Here is a 19472-nt window from a genome sequence, read left to right as displayed (position 1 = left end):
AAATGGTAGCCAGAGACATTTGCTCTATTGCATATTCCAGATGAACTGAAGGGTGAGATGATATGTATGGCATCTAGGCATTCAAATTTAGTATATCTGTAGCAGCTGCACTGGCAGCCTACCAGGTGTGCAAATGCTATTTTTAATTACCATAAAATGGAGCAGATTGCAGCTGGCCTTATTGAATAGCAGGTTTTGGCTTATGAGATGGAGAATTCCTTGCAGCTGGGTCTTGTCACATTGCAAACAGAGGACAGGTCTCAGAGGCAGGATCAGGCTGTCAGTCACCATCTACAATGGCAGAACTCTGTTACTTTTTTTTTTTTTTTTATACTGAACAATACTACAAATGCAAGAGCCACCATTTCACTGAACTTGAAGCTGGTCTGAATGAACTTTAGAAATCAAGCCCCCAGCAATCCAGAGCTGTGGCCTTATCAGTGCCCCACTCCTTCAGAGCTCACAGATGAACATGTTGATATCTATGAGAACTCTGGAGTTTCCTTTTTCTTCTCCTGAATCCTGAGTGGGAGAATCAATAACTTTTCTTTTAAAAATAAGACAAAGTGACAACTTGAGGGCTGTAGAAATTTGGGAACAATATCTTATTTTCTATGAAACTTATAATATTTGCAGGCATTGTACTCATTTCTAGAAGAAACGAGTGTGTCAAGCAAAATAAGCTAGAAAGATGTATTACAGGACAGGATGACCTAACTTTGCCCACTGAAAATTCATGCTCTGTGGCTGGATATCAAGCTTGGGTGTTCTGTGTTCAAAGAATTTCCTTGTGACTTTAGCCTAAGGCTTCCATACCTGTGCTGCAAAAACCCAGACAATCACTAGATAGCAACAAAGAATTTTCTGCATATCTTTGCTGCTATCTATTGGTCATCTGGATTTTTGCAGCATTCCTATGATAGCACTAACGTAAGCCAGCTGTTCCTAATCATTTTGCTGAGAGGTATGGGAGTGGGATTTGCAGTCTGAACAGCATCACATTTAGGAGATCTACTTTAGCCTAACTCTTTACACTTTTACTACTGAAATTTCAATGCTAAGCAGGATTGATCACCAAGCAGGTTGGTAGTTCATTTATGCCATTCATTCACAAATAGCTTCCCAAGAGGCATTATTTTCACTTTTTATGAAAGGGCTTAGCATTAATTTAAAAGTAGTAAATAACTCTCTCCCCATGTTTCTATTCATGTTCACAATTACATTCATTCACTGTAAAATATGAACCCCTGCAGTGGCCATATTTGCAAATGTATTTACTTAGAAGTAAATCTCATTGAAATCTATAGGCCTAAAGGTGTTTAGGATGTCAGTCCCATGTTACTTTAAAATGATCAGATTGTCCCTAAGATTATCAATTGCCCCTTATTCTGAAGTGTTTATACTTAAATATCACTTCAAAATATGCAATGGATGAGTTCTTCCGTTTATTTTTCTTCAGAATACATTTCCAAAAAGCACAGAGACAGGGTGTCTGTTCTTAAATCTGTAGTACAAGCGTGAGTGGAAATCTTAAGAAGTGTAAGAATTTCACCGTACCGTTTTATTCAATGCTTAGAGTCAGTCTGTACTTGGGGTACAAAAATCTGCTTTTACCTCATCACCTCACCTGCCCAGGGACCACCTGAGAAGCCTACAACAGCAAATTAACCAGAGGCGCCCAAACATAAGCAATATCTCCACAATCCCGCAAAAGCATTGACGAGATGGGGAAGCGCCATCCAAATTGTGCTAACAACGAATCTTAAAGACGGTGAAAGTGAAAGGACAGGCAAGAAATAGCGGGTGAAAATTGACGTTTGGCTGGAAGGCAGCCCTCAACGCTAGCGGAAACTGTGCACGCGCAGTTAGGGGTTGTCTTTCGGCCCGGTTGTGAGTGAAAAGTAACCGAGGCGGGAGATACGATTATGGCTCGCTCAGCCCTGCTGTCACAGCCCTTTCAGCCTCTCGAGACCGAAGAAACAAAGTCAAGAGCGCAATTTCCGTACGGCGCTCCCTCCTGCCCGTCCTCGCGCAGTTGCATAAGAGGGAGGGAGGGAGGGAGCGACGCTGACAGTGCCTTTTTCCCCTTTTAATTTTCTATGTCCTCGCGGCACCTTCCTTCCCCCTCACGTGACGGCTTTCTGCAGGACGAAATGGAACGGGGCGGAGCCAGCATGTGCCCGAGACTTCATTATCCGTTTGTTCCAGCTGCTTTCAGCCCCGCCCACACACACAAAAAAAGCTGAAAACCCAGAAGGGAGGGGGGAGAGGGTTGTGTGGTGACACGTGCTCTTCTCCGCTGTCTGCTCAAGTCCGAAAAAGAGCTACTGTACAGACTTCCGGCAACGGTGCACGCACCCCTCCTTTCACGCAACTCTTCTTTCCTTCACGCGCGTCTCTTAGGCGTGAAAGAGACGCACGAGCCCTTCTACGTTTCGGTGGTGTTTCCCAGCATCTTGCCATCTTCGGCTCCTCCGCACCCGTCACCGTCACCCTCATCCCCACCACTACATGCTCCCTTTATAGCGCATGCTCTGAAATGTACCTTACGTGACGGTTCCTCTTCGTCGCGCGTGCCCTCGCCGTTTGTTCGCTCGCCAGGAAGAAGCGGCGGTCGCGCGCTCAATGGGGAGACTGGGGCGCGCGCGCGTGCGCGCGCGTCAGGGCCGGCGCTCCGCACGCGCGCTGTTGTTATTGGTGCTGCCGACTTGACTGGCTGGGCCGGCGGCGGCTGTTGGTTGGGGCTCGTGGTGGTGGGGAGGGGGAGGAGAAGGCGGAGGGGGGGCGCGAGAAGGGAGAGCAGGGTGGCTCAGGCAGTCACTCAAGAGAGTGAGCGAGTTCTTTAAAGATGGCCGGAACGGCGGCGGCGGCGGCGAGCGCGACCCCTGTGTATTGCGTGTGCCGGGAGCCTTACGATGTGAACCGCTTCATGATCGAGTGCGACATATGCAAGGACTGGTTCCATGGCAGGTAAAGGGCTGGCTTGGCAGCCGCGCGTCCTTTTTCGGGGGAGACGACAAAAAAAACATTGCCCCTTCCACTTTCCGAGGGTGAGACCTTCGGTGGGCGCTGAGGGGAAAACAAGGAACAACGGAGGACAATGAGGAAGAGGCGGCTCGGGGCTTTCAGCTAACCAGGAAGCAGCAGCGCTTAGCAGCCGCCGCTCTCCTGTTCCCTGCGCCTCTTCCCCCTCTTCGGTGCGGAGTTATATAAGGACTCCGGAACTGAGGTTAGCCAGGAGCTCTCGGAGGTTTCGGTGGAGTTTGGTGGGTGCGGAAAAGTTAGCAGCCGTGATTCAGTTCCTCGTAACGCCGGGGGGGTGAGCTGTGTGCCCGTGTCTTTTGTGCGTGAGTACGAGTGGCGAGGTGAGGGTTAGCGCCTGTGCCTTCGTCTTCTCGCTCTCCAGGCGTGGGGGCTTCGAGGGGACCTCCTGCCCCTCTGAGCTCACAGCGCCCGAGTTTTGCGGGCTTCGGACTCTTTCTGACGTGGTGCCTGTCCTCCGCGGAGGCGCGTGTCTTTTATGCGTGGGCGCGTCCCGCGGGAGGGAGAAGGGCTCCCCGAAGTGCGAGCGCCGTGGCGCTTCAAACGGCCGTGTCGCTCCTGCCCGGAGAGGGAGCGCGGGGTAGTGGTGGTATCCACGGATCTTGAAACAAAGGAGCAAGTTTCAGGGCTGCCTCGGTGGTGGCGCAGGGGACTCTCTCTCTCCCCTTTCGGCTTTGATCTTCCGACTACCGGGCTGGAGCCCACCGCTGGCGGGCGGCGGCGTTGAAGTTTGGAGGAAGAGGCAGCTTTCGGAGAGTATTTATCCAAGGAAACCCTCGCTGCTGTCGCGGCTTTCAGGGGAAGTGCTCCTTGATTGACAGCACGACATTTAAATACCCCCCATTTAACAAAAACAAGAGTCACGATGGAGCTGGCGAGACGGTCTCAACTCCCTCTGCTGGCTTTTGGTGGGAAATTAATTTTAAAGGGGCAGGTCCCGGAATTCAGACGCTGAGAGGGTGGGAGAGACGTACTGTAGCATCTTAAAAATAAATAAATAAAGCGAGCACCGAACAGGTCTGTAGCAGTGCCTTGGCTCCAAGTCTTTATTGCGGTCGCATTGTTCACGGTTGCAACTTGTCTGACGAGCCCCCTTCCAGAATGCACCTGACTGCTACTGCAAATGCAGCTGCTTCTTCCCCGCTGGGTTCTGCATTGGTCTGCATTTTTCTGCGATGGTAGGATTATGAATAAAAAGGTACAGCTCTGTACACATTTATGTGAACTTAGTGGTTTGGCTTCTGTACAGGTATGCGTGAGATGGTACGGTAAATTAATTTGGTTTGTGCTTTTAGTTTCAGAATTAAACTATTTGTTGCTGTATTGATGAGAAGATAAGTACAGTAACACTTCTCTTTAGTATTGGTTACTTCTTGGGGAAAATAGACAAATCTTTAGTGTTTTCTCTGTAAATTCATTATGGATCAGCATGAATAATATGATATAGTAATTGTATGTAAGTGACATACATCCCTAATGTATCCATACGTAAAGGCAGCTGCATTCAGTTTTGTGCAGTTAAATTCAAATCATGTTACCTGAGAGAAAGTTTTAGTGAAATCACTGGAGTTTAATTCTGCATTAACATATATAGAATTGTGTTCTAAGTATCTTGCATATATTTTATTATATGCTTTCACATATAGCCAGCTCCTGAACTTAGAGTATTTGGCAACTAGACCAAGAAGAAAATTGCTGTTACTTCCATGCTATGTTATGTAACAAGGACTCTGCTAAATTTGTATAGCCAAAATTATATAAAAACATAGTGTTAGATGTTTGTTACATTTCATGATGATTTCTTTCACTGCCACATACTCCTATGCATATTACCTGGAAGCAAGATTAATTTTATAGAGAGCTTTGTATTAATAAGAGACCTTATTAATTTTCAATGTTTAATGTATGTGGTACTTAGTGGAAATATATTTGCATTTTATATTCATTTAATTTTCATTTGTCTGTGTACAGTGTCTTAAACTGCTTCAAATTTTAACATTTTAATTAGGTCTTCAACATGCAAGATGTTAGATTAGTCTGGGAATTGTGCCTTTACAGTACTCCTTAACTAAGATATTTTATCCATTGACTTGTGCTGTGTTATCTGCAGCAGAGATAGCTGCATGTAACCTGTATACAAAACAGAGGAAGATGTATACCTATTTTAAATATCACTATGTATAAAGATCATTTAAATATGCAGCAATCTACAAATCCATTGATTTATTTAAATTATATTAATTGGCATGTGTTTGCAAGTGGATACCGTGATCATTTATTTATTTAAAATATTTCTCTCTGACTATGTTATGTATCTATTTATACCATATCACACACTGGTTGAGACTGCTTTTTTTAATCAAAACAATGTGTTGAATATTGTATTTACAGACTTCTTATACATGTTTATGTTTAAAGAGGATCATCTAAGTGTAAATGAGCTTTACTATTAAGGCAAGACATTTGTGCATAATTTGATTTGTGAGCCACCCGGAGTTTGGTTCAAGGTGGGCAGCCATATAAATGTTTTAAATGAATCAAATGGATGAATAAATAAGTAAATAAAGATGTATCAAATATTTAGTCCATAATATAACACTTACAGAGTAATTCATCAAATCCACAAACATTTGAGAACCTAACTTTAAACAATAAATTTTTCCATATCATGAGTTCCATTACCCAATATTGCATATTACCGTGCTTTTTTTAAAAAAAACCTCTAGTGTATTGGGCTTCAAGCATGTCTGTTACTTGGTACTAAAGATAAATTCATGTATGTACAGGTGGGTGTTTAAATTGAACTCTCTTATTTACTTTACTATTTATGAACTCTATTGTTTGCATTGAATAATCAGTTCAAAGTTGCATACCTCAGCATTATTCCTAGAAACGTTGAGTTTGAAAAATACAAATCTAGTGTTAATTGGGAGCAATGGGTATTGCAGTTCATGTTTAGAGAGCATCAGATATTTCATGGAGTAGAAAGAAATTATTTTTTTCTTAAATGTATCATTCACTGTTCTGTTCTTAATAGTTCTTGTTCTCAAATTTGTTTTGTAAAATTACCATATAGTCCTTTTTTTTCCCTCTTAGCCTTCTCAAATCTGTAGTAAAGTTATGTGCAATTACTTTTTCTGCAGTTAGCAGGCAGTCTATACTTTTCGCTTTCCTATTCAGTAAGTGTCAGTTATTGTAGCCTAGGTATATAAGCACATCACTTGATTGTGAAACTGAGAATGGATTCTGGCAGTCATGGGTGCCTCTAGGTCTGTGCATGTAATACCTCTACTGCGTGAGCTGCATTGAGTGCTGGTTTGCTTCGGGTTCCAATTCAAGTTGTTGGTTATGACCTTTAAAGCCCTTCATGGTATGAGGCCCAGGTTACCTGAGGAACCGTGTTGTCCTGGTCACATCGACCCATCCCACCCAGTCTGGCAGGAAGGGCATGTTACAGACCCTGTTGGCGAAAGAATTTTGACTGGCGGGGTCTAGGATGAGAGCCTTTTCTGCTGTTGCTCCTGCCCTGTGGAACATCTTGCTGCCTGAGGTGAGATTGGCCCCCACTCTTTTGGCCTTCTGGAAGAGTGTTAAGACCTGGTTCTGCCAACTAGCATAGGGATCACATGGGGGTTCGCAGCACAGGGGGTGGTTGGTGGCTTGAAGACGCTCTTTCCACCTTTTAACTTTGTATATTTTTGTGCAGATTTTTATTGTGTTTATCCCTTTTTTACTTGTAAGCTGCCTAGAGTCACTTGTACAGTGAGATGGGCAGTGTATAAATTTGATTAATAAAATAAAATAGAAGTACTTTATTGGACAGATACTTATTCCAGAATATGGACAGATGATCTATCCTTATGCGTGTCATTTTTGTAGTCTAGGGTGTGCCTAGATATAGCTTTATCATTGTTGGCCATAGTGCTAAGATGCTTATTGCTAGTTTGCTAGCAATGTTTTTTTCTTTAATTGGGATACCTGATGTCAGTGATCCTGCCTTAATAATATTATGTCTCTGTTACTCTGCTAATAATGGTTATTGCCTTAGAAAACATGGCGTTTTCAGTGGATACAAAGTGCTGCTATTTGGTTAATAATCACGTTATAAGGCCAAAGTTCTACAATGCTCAGTTTCTTTAATCTGCATTTGCTTGTTTGCTTATAAGAGGTTCATTTATAAGACTTTAAATGGTTTGGGCATAGGTAATTGTTGAACCAATTTCATAACAGAATGTTTTCTAGTTCTTTGGTGAAATAGTCTGAAAGTAGATAGCAATATACAATAACATAGGTAATAACAAGGAACAAAATGGTTCACTGTGAATGGCTATTTCATTTTAAAGTTTCATTGGCAGTACTTTGCAAGCAGCTAGATTTACTATTTGATTTGTAATATACATACTAACAAGAATACTGTTAATGTCAGTAAATACTTTCCCAATCTGGCATTTTCCAGTCTACAGTTTTCATTACTGTGGTCAATATGGGCATGAGGGTAGATTTAATTCAATAGTTTTGGAAACCTCACATTCAGAAAACATGAGTATCTGTGAAATGCACTTTGAAATCCATAGAATTTGGGAATGACTTTCATTTAGTCCTGCTAGTGTGGAAATTCAGTAGTTCTACATTCTAGTCATATGGCCCTCTGGCCTCTTAAAAAACTCAGTGAAGAAGATACTATCACTTTCTAAGCCAGTTGGTTATTTCTATTATTTATCAATTTATATTATCAGGAAGTTCAGCTTGAAAAAAATTCTTGCCATATGAAGAGTTTTCTTCTGACAAGAAAAATAAACTTGCAAATATAACTGTACATGATAGCCTTTTTATACTTGAAGGTCGCCTTCATATATCTTGTGCATATTCAGTCTTTCAATTTGGACACCATTGATGAACATTCAGTTTTGCTCTATCAGCTCAAGCACAAAACTTCCTTTAACTATGGTCTACTGTATATTTTTCTAGCTTGCTATCTAAAATATCAGAGACAGCTTGTTGAAATCTTGATCGTGTGCCCTGCAAGTTATTGCCTCCAAAAAGAGAGTGAGAGAGATGTAGTAGGAACATAAAAGCTCTCTTGCACAATAATATCAGTGGTTCATCTTATTTAATGTTATGTAGACTGACTAGATCTTAGTTCTCAAATGTTTCAGACAGGTGCGTATCCTAATTATATGTGAGATGCCAGGGATTGAGTCTGGAACTTTAAAATTATGTTCTATTACAGAGCTGTAAGGATGGAATGCTAGTCAGTAGTCTAGCTTGATTATTTAACAGCCTGTGCATAGTCAGATATTATGAATTATTCCATGAGGTCCCATATGTCTTTGATAGATGACAGCCCATTTTTTAAATTATATCATGCTGTTAAACAATAGGTTCTCTCAATATTATTTGTCCCCCCTCCCAGCTCTTTTGGAATTGGAGTTGGCATGCATATTATTTGCATTCCTGTCTCATGTTTTTTTCTCTTGTATCCTTCTCAAGGTATTTCTACATTGCTTATATGTCATCTCCACTTCTGTTCTATTTAGAGCTGCAAGAACCATGTTAATTGAGAGTGAACTCAATGCTGGATATACTAAAAAACGCAAACCACTAAAAAGCTCATGCTTGTATATTTATTATTTTATTTATTTTTATTTATAAATCAAATTTATATCAAGGCCCAATTCCTCCACAAGGATGGACTCTGGGCGGTTCACAACCAAACAGTTAAAACCAGTAAAACATAAATAGTACAACATAAAATACAATTATTAATTATGATAAAATCCAAGCGACGATGGTATTGTTGCAGCCTGGGACCAGATAATATTGGTCAGGCAGGAATAGGGAACCAGCCATCCCCAAGACTGATCGTTCCCATCACCACCCCATGCATAATAACAAAACCAGGTCTTCAGTTGTTTTCTGAAGTCTAAGAGGGAGGGGGCCAACCTCACTTCTGGGGGAAGGGTGTTCCAAAGGGTAGGGGCTGCTGCAGAGAAGGCTTTTATATATATATATATATATATATATATATATATATATATATAAAAATAATATAAATAAAATTATTTTATTATATTAAACATTTGGCTCATCATTTGTTAAGAAACTGAATCATGTTAATTTCATTTGTTTAAAATATTTTTAATCAGGCTTTTCAGTCAGTTTACAATAAAAGCTTGATTAGATGCCTTTATTTCCCATTTAGCGGGATTCAGATGCAAAAGACCAGATTTTTGTACAGATATTCCCTGAAATAATAGACAGGGCAGTTACATCCAAAGTAGTCTAGACAAAGCAGTTAAATTTGTTAATTTTATAACATCTATGATGATTTATTGTCTGTACACCACTGAGAATCATAATGACTGAGATGGTATAAAAATTAATAAAATTTTGTAATGATGTCATTATGGAAACTACATAAATTACATTAATGATGTCCTTCAATTTTTTTCTCTTCCTAGCGCTTTTCCCACATGTGAAGGGTCCGCTTTTTTTGGATCAAGTAAATGCTGATCTAAATGCAGAAATTGACTGACTGGCTTGTCACCCGAACTGACATCATGCCTAAGGCGAGACTAGAACTCACAGTCTTCTGGTTTCTAGCCTGGAGCTTTAACCACTAGACCAAATTGGCTCTCTTTAATGATGTCTTTCAATTTTCAAGAATAATAGGCACTCCTTGCAATTACTCTGTTAAATCACTGTTTTACTGTACTTGGTGACAAAACAGTTCTTGCTCTTGTTTATGATATGCAAGGAAAAAAGAAAGCGGTGGAAGGGGGAAAATGGTTTAGAACCAGTTCTTAAAATTGCTATTTGCATCCCAAACAACTGAGGTAATCCACTGGAAGATTCGTTTGGTAGGTGATAGAATGAGGAAGAACACATTGTTTTTAATTCCAAAGAGATGCAGCACAGGTAGTCCTTGGGTTACAACATCAGTAGGGACTGGAATTTCCATCAGTAAGTGATGCAGTCATGAACGGCGATATCACATGACTATATCGCTTAGCAATGGCAAGCCTGATTGCTGTTGTAACACTAGGATGTTAAGCAAGAAGAGGCAGGTGTCCCAGGCAAGGAGTGCATGTGTGTGTGCGGTGCTGTGGGGTCGGTGCCATAGACAGGTGCTATGGAGCATGGGTGGGCCGGTGGGGGCCATGGGTGGATTGGCAGGGGCTGCAGGCAGGTGTTACAGAGCATGTGGGGCTGTGTGTGCTATGGAGCACAGGTAGGTGGGGGTGCTGCAGAGAGGCGCATGCTGCAGAGGGTGGGCAGGGGGTGCTAGGGAGTACGAGAATAATGAAAGTCAAGGAGCATAGTGAAAAGAAGGGACTAAGGTAAAATATAAAGAAGACCAAACTAATGACAACAGGTACAGCAACTAGTCTTGGAATTGACAATGAAGATATTGAAGTGGTGGATAGCTTCTGCCTTTTAGAATTGACTATCAACAGTATAAAAACCAGCAGTCAAGAAATATGCTGCAGACTAGAGCTTAATAGGATAGCAATAAAGGCTTTGGAAAAGTTATTCATATTATGTGATGTGCCTATATCTACAAAAGTCTGAATTGTGCAAGCTTTCCCCATGACACTCTATGTAAGCAAAAGTTGGACTTTGAAGAAGCAGGATAGAAATCTTGACTCTTGTGAACTTTGGTGTTGGAGAAGATTCCTGAGTATACCATGGATAGCCAACAAATCAGTCCAGAGCTCTCACTCAAGGCCCAAATGACCAGGCTCAAATTACCATATTTTGCATAATATTATGTAAAGACTTATCTGTAATGCTCAGGAAGGTAGAAGGAAAGAAAGAGAATGACATGCAGCAAGGTGGATGGACTCAATTACAGATAGTTCTTGGGTTCCACAGCAGTTGGGACTGGGATTACCATTGCTAAGCAGTGCAGTCATAAAGTGCAGTGTCACGTGACTGCATTACTTAGCAATGCAATCCTGGCAGTCCCAGTTGCTGTTGTAACCCCAGGACTGTGTGGGTTGTTAAATGGGAAGAGATGGGAGTCCCAGGCAAGGAGCGTGGGGTGTGTGTGTGGGTGCCGTGGGGAGGATGCTGCGGGTGATTGCTAGGGAGTGCAGGTGGGCTGGCAAGTGCCACAGGTGGGTGGTGGGGAATGTGAGCAGGCCGGTGGGGGCCGCAGGTGGGTGCGCTACAAAGCACAGTGGGGAGGGAGTGCTACGGAGTATGAGATCCCTGGAATCTCATAGTCTAGTGGGGCTCCTTGGGAGAAAAAGCAGTGGGAGTGACTTATGGAAGTGACCTGAGACTTTCCCTGCTGGCAGGGAAGGTTGCAAATGGTGGGTCACATGACTGCAGGACGTTGCAATTGTCATAAATGTGAGCCACTTGCCAAGCACCCAAATTGTGATCATGTAACTCCGGGGGTGCTAGGATGGCCAGAACTTTGAAGACTGGTTGTAACTACCGCTCATTAAGTGCTGGTTGCTGAACGAGTGTCATAACCCGAGGACTACGTGTATTTGCTTTAAAAGTTGAAACTGGTGTGGCAGAAATTTCTAATTCTCACACCAGAGAAAACCATTTTGTCAACAAGGTACACAAGGTCAAGAAACAAATGGTTACTGAGCTGTTGAGTCAAAAAGGTGAGAAGAAAAGACTCAGGTCTCAAATTCTGGGACTAACATATGTAACATAGCACCAATTGGGTGGTGATAGGCAGATAATTCTATGTATGGCTTTCTAATTCTCTGTAAAACGTCTACTTGTCTAACTTTGAATCTGTGAATACAGAATGGGGGGAGAGTCTAATCACGGTACCTGTTACAAAGCTTTGAGCCTAGCCTTGCTTCTCTTTTTTTTCCCCCCTCTGGACATTTGGTATGTTTGCTAGCTAATTTGTACTTGTCTATTAATATAAGTTAGTGTTTTTTATTATTACTGCACTACTATACAAAGAAGGAAAGAAAAGAAATTAAAAAGTCAGAAAAATGCAACCAAGCAGAGAAAAGGAAACGATGAAACATATTGGGCGTTAAAATATTCATCCCAATTTTTAAACAAATCATTAAACCTTGACCACATGGACTAACATTGATCAGTGTTTCCATTACATCAGTAGAGAGCCTGTTTATAAACAGAAAGTGATCACATATGATTGATCCAAGACTTTAAATCTGGATTGCACTATTTTTCCAATACAGGAGCAATTTTCTTTCCTGTGCCCCATTCTTGGTAAATAACTTGTGAATTTTAGAAGTTGCTAATGCATCTGGATCAAACTCTGAAATGAAGAGACAATTTATTTAAATATGCTCCACTTTTCCATTTTAGATAATCCAAATTTATCTTGCAATAATTCAAATGGTTTAAAAACTGGATTGATGATAAGCTGATCTAAAATATTAATACTCACCTCCCCCCCAAAAATATAATTGCAATTTTTAAAGCGGGATTGTCCCAGAATGTAAGTTTGTCATGTGAACAAGCGTGAAAATTGTTTTTCTGTCATCTTCCAAGTATGCCTTACAATCTTTAATGCAAGAAGTACAATAGAACTCTTCCTAAAAATGGGAACCAAGCCCTACCATGGTATGAAAGGAGTCACATGATAACTGTTTAATTGTGCCTATTGTGATTTTTTTTTTACTCAGACACTTGGGTTCTGTAGAAAGTTGAAGTAATAGTATATGCCCAACTGTAATGCAGAGAGGCATGAAAGAGTCTATCATCATCATCTGATAACCATAATATAGATAAACACATTTTTAGGGATTTATTCTTTCCCTTCAAGCATTTCTTAATATCTTATCAAACTTCTTAAAAACATTGTTATTTAAGATGATGCCCAGATGAGACATCTATCCCTCATATGGAAAATTACTAGAATTGTTATTTAGCTATTTTGTTGGATTGGGGTTTCTTTTTCCTTATTTTATTCTTACTTATTTTATAAAACACATTTCTAGGGCTGCCAAACTCCAGAATGCCTCTGGAAAGTTTACACATTAAAAAAAAAAAAACCTTCACGGTATCAAGAAAAAAAATAGTCTTGCAGAAGAAACAATAAGAAATCAATCAAGAGTTCTCACTTGAGAAACAAATGACCAGAGTCAAATTACCATACTTTGGACACATTATGCAGAGACCTAGTTCTCTAGAGAAGTCTATAATGCTTGGAAAGATGGGAGGAAAGAGAAAAAGAGGATGACAAGTAGCAAGGTGGATGAACTCAATTATAGATGGTCCTTGTTTAATGACCACTTGTCAGCAACTGTTTCAACTTACAACAGGGCTGAACAAGTGGTAGTTACAACTGGTCCTTGTATTTACGATGTCACAGCATCCTGCTGTCATATGAACGCTATTTGAGACCTTCCCTGCCGGCTTCTGACAAGGAAAGTCAGTGGGAAAGCCGGCAGAAAGTTGCAAGTTGCGGTCAAGTGAGGTCCTCACTTAATGACTGGTGCGGTCCTCACTTAACAACAGCTAAGTGGTGCGGTCATGTGGTTTTTTTGACTTATGACTGCATCTCTTAATGATGGAGTTTCCGATCCCAATTAGCATCGTTAAGTGAGGATTACCTGTACAGCTGTGATGGGTTCACCACTGTAAAACCTGAAGGACTAGGTTAGGGACAGATTGTCATGGAGAATATCTATGTGGTCACTAAGAGTCGACACTGAGTTCATGGCACATAATCAGTCAAGAAAAATATTGTTTAAAAAAGCATGTTTTTAGACCTCCAATAATATTAGGGCAAATTATTAAATGCATATCTTACATCACTCAATAGGATATCCAACTGAACCAGGAGGTTTTTCTGTTTTCGTAGTTTTAATGGTATCTACTATTTCTTTCAGAAATGCAGTTAAATAGGCAGCTTGATCATAACTAATCTTAGGAAGAGCTATAAAATATAAACATGATTAATAACTTCCTTGATTGCCTTTGACTTAATATTATACAATTATGAAAAATGTATGAAATATTTGACTAATAATATTTAATTGTTGGTTGAACAAATAGGTTTTGATCCTTCAAATGTCCAAATTATTATTTTTGTAACAACAGGTTGCATTTTTATTTTACTCATTCTTTTGTTTTTTTTATTACATTTTTTTCAAAGAGATAAAAATGGATGGATTTGTATTTTCCAGTTATAGTAATAGATCAAGAGCCTACAATGTGGACAGACTTCTAAAGTTCAAATTCTGATATTCACCATATAAATACCATTTTCTTACTAATTTTTAGGACTGTATAGCAATCCAAATTTGAGGGGCAAAATATGATCTGCAACATGTGTGAGCAACTATGTATCACCTGTTTGGGAACACCTTAAACAAAACATATCTTTTACTTGGGTTGTGTATCACCTACATGGGAAAAAGTACAGCTGTTTTAATGTATTCCCAACTGCTGCTATGTGTGTAACCATGGGCACTCTGAATCAGGTTTTGCCTTTAAATCTGAATTTCATTTACAATCCTACCAGTGTTGTACATTGACTGAAGATGACTTTTCAGCTGTGCAGTTGGATTCTCACTTCTGAATTTGTACACTTAGAATTGGAATGCTTAGGTTGTCAGTCCATCCAAACTAATAAATTATGGTTTGCTTAACTCCAAGAAAATGGAGAGGAATTTACAGCATATATGGAAAGAAAGGAGTGCATGTGTAGCACTAAACTGTGGTTTAGCATTATATATGACTCAAACCAAAGTGTGCTGTGGAATTGCACTTCATATATGAAGCTGTTACTTTGCTCTATCCTATTGGAACAATAATATCCACTCTTGAAAAGCACTGTAAATGAGGTACAGTATTGGAGATGCATAGCTCCAGTTACATTATAGGAAAACATCAACTATACAACATCCTATTAGTATAGAGTGGCTCTTTCCTTTTGTATTTCCTAAACTGACAATTTCCTAGAATTCTTAACATACTGAATTAGGATGCTGGAACATTAGAATCTTCACTGATAATTTTCAATCTGTTTATTCTAGTTGAAAAATATAATCTGTCTGGCAATATATTATTAATTTAATTAATTTGATTTAATATGGCTGCCCACTCCAGAAAACTCTAAGTTTAGATAATGTATTATCAAAGGTTTTGGATGTGCATGTTATTCTACATTTGTTTATTCACTGTACTCTGATGGACAGAAGAAATAACCTTGAGGAACAGGAGGAAGAATGGTCAGGTAAAAGAACTTTTGAGTCCATGCCAGATCTGTGACCTGAGTAAGTGTCTCAGAGAAGGCCCTGCCTAGTTCTCATGAAGATAAATTTGGGGGGGGGGGGCAGGGGGCGGAGTGCATTCAGACTTGCAAGATTCTGTTACTATAACCTTATAATAAAAGTAGTATTAGCTTGCATGACTTCGGTTTCCTAGGCTTGTCTACCTTGGAGGGCTGACATGTACCTTTTGAAAATTGTTTCCAGTTGATTAAACAGGCATATGAGAATATTTACTCTGTAGAAAACTTGTGAATCACATATAGAAGAATAACAAAATGGAAACACCATATTATTTTCATTATCGAATCTTTATCAAGATTTTTTATTTTCAAATTTGTTTGTTAGTTTTAGAAGGGTGTCCAACTCTTAATTAACAGGATAAGTACCTGAGTTGTTAATGATGAAGAGTGTTGCTAGAAAGATCTGAATAATGCAAAAAAGGGCTGATTTGGGGAGAAAGAATCTGTGCCTGATCTATAGAGTCTTAGAAGCCTGTTTACTTAGATACTGTTTTCATCGGTAATGTAGTGTACACGTTAAAATCAAATTGTTACAATCTACTGTGTATATATGTATTTAGAACTTGGTAGTGTCTCTGACTGTAAATTTCTATATGCAGAAATAGTCAGTTACAAGCTTGATTTAGACCTTATAGCACTGGGATGTATAATTATCGTGCTAAAGTACCTTTACCGTTTTTCATCTTTTTTGGACACATACTACAGTACTGGATTTTCTTATAGTTATTTGATCTTCTCTGCTGAACCCCTTATTTATGCAAATTAAATGCACTATCTTTTTATGTTCCCCTTCTTTATTAAGTATATGCATGTGTATCTTACCTCCTTTTAATATTATTAAGTATAGGAGTATGCATGTGTATCTTACCTCCTTTTAATAACCTTTCTTATGGAATACGGTAGGAACCTATACATCCTAATATGGGGAAGATCTTATAAATATCTATCTAGATTTGAATGGGGGACAGGATAGAGAAGAAATTGCATGATGCAAGAGGAAGATTCTGTTTCTGTTGCTTACTGGCTGTTTTGTATTACTTACATTACTGCACTTCACACTAATCTTTTCCCAATCCAGCTTCCCTTAATATATATTCAGCATATAGGTTGAATGAATAAGGAGAGAGTATACAGCCTTATATGGATAGATAGATAGCTAGTGGTACTCCAAAAGATTCTCAGCAGCATGTTGAATGCCATCTGACCTGAGGGGCCCATCATCATAGTGTCAATCAATCTTGTCTATCCGTATAGTTTTCTTGATAATATACAGAAGTTGTTTGCCATTTCCTTCTCCTGTGCAGTATGAAATGATGGCTTGGTCACTAAAACAACTCTCTCTCTCTCTCAAAGTGATAATCGACCTCCAACATCTTCCTACTGCCCAGTATAGGTGCCTGCTTGCTTTAGCTAGGCAGCTGGGATGACCTGCATGCCTGGGGTGACCCTGCTGGGATGTTATACTCTTGACATACACTCCTGGCATGCTTCACTCATTCCTTCCAAGAACAACCCCCTGCTATGATAAAGTAGCAGAGCAGGACTTGAAGGAGGGTCACATAAATATTTGATTTATAAAAGTTATTTTGGGCTGTGTACCCAAACCTTTGGAGGCAGAAGGATATTCTTGGCAGTTTTTTTAATAACTGTCAGAGCCTAGATTTGCTTCCTCATTACCATTATTGTGATATTGGCCTAGTGTAAGTCTTTGGGGTAGGCCAGGTCAGGGAAAAGGCAACACAAGGACTGCTGGAGCTCTACTTTCTGTTATTTACCCTATAACAGAATCTTGAAAGCCTGCCAGAGTATCCCTCTGCCCCCTTATAAAAAATAAAATCAAAGTCAGGTTATCTTGAGTTTCTTTTTCATCCCTTCTTCGTTCCTAGCACTGAATTATTATTTACATAACAGTTGTTAGATTCCTTCTTCAAAGTTATCTCTGTACTATTCTACACATAGTGGCCCACTTTTGGTAGTAGTATTCTACACAGTAGCAGTAAGTATGTGAAGTGATAGCGACTATCAAGATAAAAAAGAGTAGGACCTTCATTGCGGAAATAATGCTAGTAATTTAATTATTAAAATTGGAACTTTGAGAAACAAATATATAAAATAAAGTTAATTCTCTGAACAAACTCTACTAAATTAAAAGAAAAAAGTCAGAAACCTCTCTTAGGATAATCATTTCTTCATTCCATCACAGTTGGTTGATTTGACAACAGTTGGTGTTCAATTATGTAACAAGCCCATGATAGAGTTTATTCTGACCTTTGTTTAAGAATGAGGATTGCTTATGACAAGAACTAAATCTTTTGGATCTAAACTGAATGAATGTATATGTTCAGGAGAAATTATATACTGCTTTTAAATGCTCCTGTAGCTCCTCAGACCCCTGTTTTGGTTTGTAGAGCTCAGTAAGCATCTTATTTTTATTAGGCAGCTAAAAACAATGAAGCAGATAAGTAGAGGATTAAGGAACCAGTAGAGGAACTGTTGTCACAAATTGGATCAAGCACAGAATGGGATTTCTTTCAGGTTGATTTAAAATCTTACTTCACATCAGTACGTACAATGAGAATAGGTAACTTCTACTCCTTCACTGCATCTGCACAGAACAGGCCAGCTTTTCTGAACCCTGTAGCATGTCCTCCATCAAGATGCTGGGAGAGAAGAGCTGGAACAGTTGAAGACTTGTTGTGAGTGATTGTCATTGTTCTTTGTGAAGTTGATCACCTTTTTTGCAGTTTGGACTCTGGGTGACAGAGAGGTAACATGTCTGGTTCATGTAGATTCTTTTAGCTTGTAGATCTTGATGAAGTAGAGAGGTGGTATGATGAAATGAGGCCATCATTTGCTTGCTAGGCCTTTGTTCTCTCTGGCTAATTAAATCAAACTGGCCCCCTGAATAAAGAGGTGATCAACTTCTGCTTGAGTATGGAGTGCGATCCTACATGCTGGAAAATTATAGGACACCCTCAGATACTCTGTTCTTGGATAGTATGATTGGCAAAGTGGTGGCCTCATAATTCCAAATGCACCTGGATAAAACAACACAAATCTGGCTTTTAGATGAGTTAGAGGCTCATCTGAAGATTACTTTGGTCACCTTGGCAGATAATATATGTGGAAACCAGTTGGGGAAGTATGACTTTGCTACTTACCTTGAATTTATCAGTGGATTTCAATGCCGTGAGCCATTGTATTCTTCTGGACTATCTAGCATGTTTGGTCCTCACAGGCAGTATTTTGCAGAAGTTTAACATCTACATAAGCTGTTGAGGGAAGTCATTTGGAACTTTGGCATGTTGGTGACACCCAATAGTGCTGTTCCCTGCCTTCTGACTTTAAGGAATAAATTAGTATTCTTGAATATTGCCTAATCTAGATAATGGGATAGATGATAGAGAAATTCAGTCCAGGCAAGACCGAGATGCTGTTGGTAAGAAAAAAGCAGGACTTTGGAACTGAAGTGAAGATGGTTCTGCATGCTGATGCAGTATCCCAGAGAGAGCAGATTCAAACTTTGGGAGTGCTTCTTGACCCATCTGTCACTGAATTTGCAGGTTGCAGCTGTGGTGAAGAGTGGATTTATTTACTACAAATGAGGCAACTCTGACCCTTCCTGCATTGGTTGAACTTAGTATTAGTAATTCATGCCTTGGTTACAATCTGCCTCACTTACCAAAGTGAATTTTATGTGGAGCATTTAATACTTGATACGGTGCAAGTAATAAAATAACTGCTACAATTTAATAGGCAAAACAGAATGAACTTTTAAAAAAGCAGTTATTTAAATCCGTAGCTTAGAGTCGTGCTTAATGTGGAACATTTCTAACATAAGTGACACCATTTGGTGGCTGTGAGTTACATTAAAAGTTTTTTGGGGGGCGGTGCTGAGGCCATAGTAGGAAGGATTATGGTATAATTTCTGAACGTGGACATTAAAACAGAATTGTATGAAGGAAGGTCAGAAGTGAAATTCAGAAGTCTTAATACATTCCTCTTGATTGGATTATTTTGTATTTTTATATAAAATATGTATAAAATTGACTAATTTTCTCTCTCTCTTGATTTAAGGTAAAGACATAGAAATGAATATTTGTAGGAAGAGACTGCAATAAAGATAACAGCTCAGAGGTCCTAGTTGGTCAGCTTAAAATTACAACTATTATGAGTATTAGGG

General features: G+C 39.7%; 1 protein-coding gene and 1 long non-coding RNA gene across 7 annotated transcripts in view; one reads left to right on the top strand and one right to left on the bottom strand.

Moving 5' to 3' along the window:
• Window positions 1-2699, bottom strand: part of LOC112540520 (uncharacterized) — a 48437-nt gene extending 45738 nt beyond the window's left edge. For 2 of the 5 annotated variants that reach the window (XR_015796231.1, XR_015796232.1), the window contains exon 1: window positions 2546-2664. This is a non-coding gene — a long non-coding RNA (uncharacterized LOC112540520). Of the gene's footprint in view, window positions 1-150; window positions 292-2545 lie in introns of all 5 variants that reach the window. The other 3 variants (XR_015796233.1, XR_015796234.1, XR_003084596.2) reach the window with 3 other exon arrangements.
• An 11-nt stretch (window positions 2700-2710) lies between these two features.
• Window positions 2711-19472, top strand: part of KDM7A (lysine demethylase 7A) — a 69476-nt gene continuing 52714 nt past the window's right edge. For both annotated transcript variants that reach the window (XM_007427205.3, XM_025166039.2), the window contains exon 1: window positions 2711-2970. In XM_007427205.3, the coding sequence (XP_007427267.1) occupies window positions 2849-2970 (122 nt within the window). In that variant the 5' untranslated portion in view covers window positions 2711-2848. The remainder of the gene's footprint in view (window positions 2971-19472) is intronic.

This window comes from Python bivittatus, unplaced genomic scaffold, assembly GCF_059951505.1.
Source record: "Python bivittatus isolate LINGU-HERP-01145 unplaced genomic scaffold, Pbiv_v1 ctg000330_np1212, whole genome shotgun sequence".
Lineage (NCBI taxonomy): Eukaryota > Metazoa > Chordata > Lepidosauria > Squamata > Pythonidae > Python > Python bivittatus.
The sequence above is the reverse complement of the archived record's forward strand: the minus strand, read 5'-3'. Positions and strand labels throughout refer to the sequence as shown.